Source organism: Notolabrus celidotus, chromosome 19 (genome assembly GCF_009762535.1).
Source record: "Notolabrus celidotus isolate fNotCel1 chromosome 19, fNotCel1.pri, whole genome shotgun sequence".
NCBI lineage: Eukaryota > Metazoa > Chordata > Actinopteri > Labriformes > Labridae > Notolabrus > Notolabrus celidotus.
In genome coordinates this window covers 23411033-23417288 of record NC_048290.1, presented here as the reverse complement: position 1 = coordinate 23417288, position 6256 = coordinate 23411033, and the positions used below count along the sequence as shown (strand labels likewise).

The window sequence follows — 6256 nt, the reverse complement described above, 5'->3', positions numbered from 1 at the left end:
AGAATCTTCCTAACTTTTTAACCCATAAGGCAAACTTGGTGTAAAGACACTTTTTATACAGAGCTTGAGAAAACAACCAAAATTAACTTAAAACTGTATGAATATTCAGAGTATCAAAGCATGGACGCTCCAGGCTTCCATACTTAGACTACTACGTATTAAACAAATATATCTACAATTTAAAAACTGGATTTCACCTAAAAAGTAGATTCAACCATTTTATTTACAATAAACAATATCTTCTTTTATAAATATATATTTATATATAGTTGAAGTCATTTTAATAAAATATTTATAAAAGTCTTCTTCTGTGTATTCTTGAAACATGTAGCCCCAAACAGAGCTTTGGCACTGGATCAATATTCTCCAAAATGTCCCTCTTTCCTTGATTACTGGCACACAAACCAGCACAAGCACAGGTGCACTTCCACTCTCCATAGACACTGGAACCAGGCCTTTCTTCAAGTATCATTGAGATGATCCATTGTTGTTCTTCTCCCACAAGGAGACTCAATCCACATCAGGTAGCTGTAGCTCCTGAGGCATGTTTCCCCCCGTTCTCTGATCTGTTTTTAGGAGTGTGCGGCACCATTTGATTGGCTGGTTGTGGCATTCGTATGTCTTGCTTCCTGGTCGGTGTTGGACTCCTGAAGACTCCTTCCCAGTGTTTCAATGGGCAGGATCAGGGCTGCTATGCCAGCCAGCAGACATAAGCCACAGTACATTGATAGGGTCAAATACACTGACTTCCTGAGCAACACCTGGAAAAAAAACAAAAAACAATGTGGAACCTGGCAGAAAAACATACAACCTGTTCAACACAGATGATCATTTCTTAATACCTGTGCCACGAAGGGGGTAATCAGGGCACCCATTCTTGCCATTGCACTGCAAGTCCCCATTGCCAGGGCTCTGTTTTCCGTAGGGTACACCTAATAAGAGAGAGGGGGCGTTTTTTTGACCGGATCAGACTATCCAAAACAAAGATTCCTTGATGTTAAGTGAAACTACCTCTGGTGTATAGACAAAAGCAACTTGGTATCCTCCAGAGATGAACGCCCTGGCGATAAAGATGAAGATTGTAAGAGCGATCCTGTATGGGCACAAAAAGGGAGTCAGTCGCTTGTTTTAATATACTGTTGTAGTTATATCAATATGAAAAAATGTACACACAGATACAAACTCACCTCCCAATACAAGCATACAATGGAAGAAGGCACAAAGAAAACATGAAGAAACACAGCGCCATGCTCTTCTTCCTGCCAATACGGTCTATAACAAGGAGGATGACTAATAAACCTGAAACACACATGAGAGACAACAGAGAAACAAACCTTCTTTAAGACTCTTGAAAAAGACATCACAATAATACCGCCCAAGCCACTCCCTTAAAGAACACACTGTGTAGCTTGAATTACTGAAACAACAGGCCTGGCAAAGAAAGCGTACATTGACAAGCTGGAAAGACTTGAAACCTGTTTGGATAAAGAAACAGAATCTAACAGAATTGTTTCCATGTTGTTTTTTTTATTCTAAATGGATGATGGACTCAAGAGGAAATCCTTTGCTTAACCTTTTTTGACAATGGCATAGTGTAGGTCTTGATAAAAAAGCAGCACATCTTAAATTAAACACCATTATTTAGCATTTTACCTGGGAATTCAGCTAAAGTTGTCCATAAGAGGTCCTTGTAGTCAGCTGATGTCAAATATTTGCATTCCAGGCTACAGCTCGGTTCAATTTTCGCTCCCTGGGCCGCTAAAAAGAATGAATATTTGTTTCTGTGCTCAGGTTTAAAGGCACAAAAAAGACCATTTCTGAAAGAGTTTTCTTGTGGAGCAGATGCCACTTACCCCCGCATGAATCTCCAGCCTGGAACAGCTCAGTTGTTAACAGGACTATGCCGTAATAGGAGAAGGCATGAACAAACCTGGATAAAGACAAACAAAGTTGTATAGTTGCAATAGTGGCCCCTATTTCTCCCACTCAGTACACTGTGTATAGCCAACATGTGCTATCCATACATTAACATAAACAGTGCATACATAAGACTATACAAATTAAGCTAGCAGTATTTTGCCTTGTGACCTAGATACTTACTTTGACGCGATATTATGCATCTCAATGTTTGCCATGTGTTTAATGCCACTGAGTGATTTATCCGTGCAAACAATGACTAAGGATTATATACTTTTTAAGCACACTAGCTGAAGTTACAGAAGTCTTAATACTAAAATCTGCCCGTGGGCTCCTTTTGGAAACAAACAAATGTATGAGTGGAAACAAACACAAAAGTAAAATGATTGCTCGGTAATGTCTTTTATTATAAACTATTATATTTAATTTTAATTTCCTTGTAGCTTTGGAAAGCTTATGTTTTAAAAAGAGTTGTTTTTGTTGGATTGTGAGTACTAAAAATGAGTACTTGTTTGTGATTGTTAAGCTGCTAAAAAGATGTTTGAAGCTATTTAAAAAAACAAAAACAATCGTTTTATGTAAAAGAAGGTTAGATTAATCTTTGAGCTATTTTGCCAATGTTGCCTAATGTTTTATAATGAAAATAAATAATACTAATAATAATAATAATAGTACATTTTATTTGTATAGCACCTTTTAAAACACAGTTACAAGGTGCTTTACACCAAGGGTACAAAAGCACACCAGCAGATAAAAATAACATTAAAAGCATAGATAAACTTTAGGTAAATGAATAGGGTTTAGGCCAGATGGGTGGAATAATGACAACATAAATAAAATGAGCAACAATGATCAATTAAAAATCAAAACAAAACATCAGAATCGGCTTTAGTTGAATTGTTTTAAATTTTCATTTTAATTTACCCTGATTTTCCTTACCAAGCACACACTTAATCAATCAGGCCTTGATTAAAAAATAACTCCTAATTAGAAATATTATTAAATAAAGTTAATCAAAAGCACAAAAAGGAAGGTATAACTCTATCTTACCAAATAAACCACAGAAGAAGAGAAGTCCTTAAGTACTGAGGAGCAAACAGTTCTTTAATACTCCCACGGTCACACTGTGAAAAAAGAAAATACAGTCCCTTGTAATACATTTTAAGAGTCATGAACTGCATTGAAAACAAGTGTCTATTTCCTGAACAGAAACCCTGATCTTTAAACCTGAAGTCTCACCTGTTTGACGGTGGTCAGTTTCCCTTTGGGCAAGGCTTTTCCATTCGTTTTGGCAATGTCTTTTAAAGTTGCATAGGCCCTGTCCCTTTTTCCTGTCAGCATGTCAAAACGAGGACTTTCAGGAAGCCACTGTGAAACACGAAGGGTTTAGTTGTTAGGTTGATCAAGGCGGTTTACGGTGTGGAATGCTTATACTCTCTCTCTATATATTATAACTCTAAGATACTTACATAGCTGAGGCAAAGAAAAAGAAGCACTGGTATTGTGGACAAGCCAAGTAACCACCTCCAGCTGAGAGTGGGCATTATCCAAAACGCCAGGAGGACCTCAAACACAGCACCAATCGCCCAAAATGCCTTGTGTACACAAAAGAACAATTAATTAACTGCAAAAGAGATCCTAATGAGAGACTTATGACTTAAAAAATGTAGAAAATTACCGCAATCATCATGATGGAGATGCCTCTGGCCTTTGCTGGAAGAAATTCTGAATACATTGTCACCCTAAAGAAAAGAGACAGAGGGTTTGTAGTTTATATGTGCAATTTGTAAAATGTTAATCTTGTTACATAAACAGAAAACCTTACGCCTGAGGAGCTCCCCCGATTCCAAAGCCCACAAGACCCCTCAGGACCAAAAGCCAGCTGTACACTGGAGCAAAGGCACTCAGCAGGCCGTAGAACAGAGTCCAGCACATACACATGATCAGACCCTGAGAAGAAACAAACAGAAGACATGAGTTCCAAATAAAAAAATGCACAAAAATATTTCAGTTATATGTGGAAACACAGCTCTGACACTCACAACTCTTCTGCCATACTTGTCAGACATATTTCCCCACACAAATGAGCCGAACCCTGTCCCAATGAACACCACCTGATGCGAAAAAGCAAGTATTTTAACATCTTTAAATAAATGATCGTAATATCCTCTTCTCCATGCAAGGACCTTACCGATGTTATGAGAGCCACCTTGTAGCTGGGCAACCTCCATTCACAGTGCAGCTCAGGGCCTAAAATACAAAGGATCATCATCTCCATGGCGTCTCCTATCTGCATTCACAGAAGAAGAGGCTGTGAGAGAGACATCTTGAAATCCGACGGAGGATCCTTCTGCACATTTTAAAAATATTCTTACCCATGATAGTCCAGTGAGCAGACAGATTCTCCACTGGAAATTTCCATAGCCGAGGGCCTCTAATGCATCTTGTACTGTAAAAGTTTCTGTGGAAGGAACAAGTCACAACAAGTTCACAGCCTTTTTTGCAATAAGTGTTTCCAGATAATCTTCAGAAAGAAAGGACCTGACTCCCAAATGTCCTCACTGTCTTCTTTTAACTCCTCTCTACAGATTCTTCCCTTCGTTTCTCTCTCTTCTCTCCTGTCTGTCCTTTTGGAAATGGGGAAGTAGGGGAGATAGAGCATGCAGGTAAGCCTGCTGAGCTATGTACCAAACAGACCTCTTGCCTTGGCTTGGCCTTCCCTGACCTCTTTTTAAAAAAACACATTTTTCAACAGATGCTTCTCTCTTTTTTTTTCTTTCTCTTCTCTGCTTTCTTCCCTCATGAATATGGAGAGGTTATGCCTTTCCTTTTGTCTTTCTAGCACAACCCTCCACAGATTCTGTTCCTCTGTTTGTCCCTATGAGGGAGTAGGGAGGTAGGGCATACAGCCTAACCCAGCAGGGTGAACCAAACAGCCTCCTAGCCCTAGCTCAACCTTTCCTGGCCTCCTTTTAACATCTCAGTACAGACTCTTTCCTCTGTTTACTCTCTTCCTTTACGCATGGGTATGATGGGGCGTGACAGCTAGCATGGAGGGAGGTGGTTACAGGCTGATAGAGCTAACTGTTTAGCCTCAAAAGCTGTGCAAGGATCTAACTTGACAAAACAATGGTGAAGGAAGCTGCCCACTTGATGCCCCTGTTGATATGTTAGCTCTTGATGCCCATCCAGTTCCACAGTTTTAGTGTGAGGAGCCAGATGGTGATGTAGGTAGTATCAGCATTGTCAATACCTGGAGAAGGAGTCTATTGAAGGTGGCATGCTGTTTGGGTTGCAGTGGCCTAAGGGTCGTTTGGTAGGCTGTGTAACTGATCAGTAGGGCCAAAACATTAGCTTGAGGGTTCAAATGGGTCTTCTTTTCATAGGGGCACAAGCTTCTTGTCTTTATTACAATTAAAGAAAATGAATTGAGTTTTTCAGAGGGCAAAACAGGCCACATTTCCCCTGAGAGTTTAACTCAATGATGTGTATTTCTTGATTTCAAAACATGGCAGAAAAGTGAAACAGTTCCATACTAACCTTGTGTTTGATCAGATCCAGAACTGGATACAGACTTCCTTATCCCAGTGTCCACTGCTGAGGCTATCGTGCAGATCTCATTGTCTGTGCCCTGAACCTCATCGCTTTGACCTGCAAAATTGGCCTCACCACTACATGTCAGCACACAGAAAGCAGACATACAGTAAGGATATGAACCTCCAGGTGACACTCAGGTATGTAAACACAGCGATACATGTTCTTTTTTTAGACAGTGTCTTCCCATGTAGCGTCACAGACAAAAGAGAAAATAAAACATTTCAAGTCTTTTTGTTGTTTTACCTCTCCTCAGGGTTTTTCCACTTCTTGTACGTGATCGTTTGTGGTCTGCCCCACTTATCCATTTTTCTGCGTGGAAGAGTTAGAGAGCAGTAACCCTGTTCATTCTTAGATCACCGGTGTTGTGGTGAAACCTGCTGGAGCAGTCACCTCAGGTTTCTGTGCAACACCCAATCAGAGAACAATACCTGAGGAAAAGAAGGGAGGGGCTACACCAGGAAACCAAGCTGTTAATTCAGGAGTGAATGGACAGAAAAGGTTAGAACCTGAGCTTTAGCAAAATGTGCCAGCCAGGTTTACCTGAAAGTTACCTTAAGATAGTTTGTTGAGATAAAAAGTAGAAAAGATAAAACTGAAAATGATGCATAATCTTTGCATACTTTAACTCTATCACTTAATATTTCCTCAGATGCAAAAATGAAAGTAAAAAAAGAAAGCTCACAGCAAACAGAACAAAGAAAGCACTTTTTTTTCCAAATGTTGTTTACATTATTGACTTCTC

The 6256-nt window shown here is 39.6% G+C and overlaps 1 protein-coding gene across 1 annotated transcript; it reads right to left on the bottom strand.

The window, feature by feature from the left end:
• Window positions 1-258: 258 nt before the first annotated feature.
• LOC117831345 (synaptic vesicle 2-related protein) lies at window positions 259-5959 on the bottom strand. Its single transcript, XM_034710004.1, has 16 exons — window positions 5758-5959; window positions 5458-5588; window positions 4293-4378; window positions 4109-4207; window positions 3960-4031; window positions 3743-3867; window positions 3596-3659; window positions 3387-3512; window positions 3157-3285; window positions 2968-3041; window positions 1854-1930; window positions 1654-1758; window positions 1188-1299; window positions 1012-1093; window positions 843-932; window positions 259-761 (listed from the first exon to the last, which is right to left on the bottom strand). The coding sequence occupies exons 1-16, from the start codon at window positions 5817-5819 to the stop codon at window positions 573-575; spliced, it is 1623 nt and encodes a 540-aa protein (XP_034565895.1). The 5' UTR covers window positions 5820-5959; the 3' UTR covers window positions 259-572.
• Between the last annotated feature and the right edge of the window lie 297 nt (window positions 5960-6256).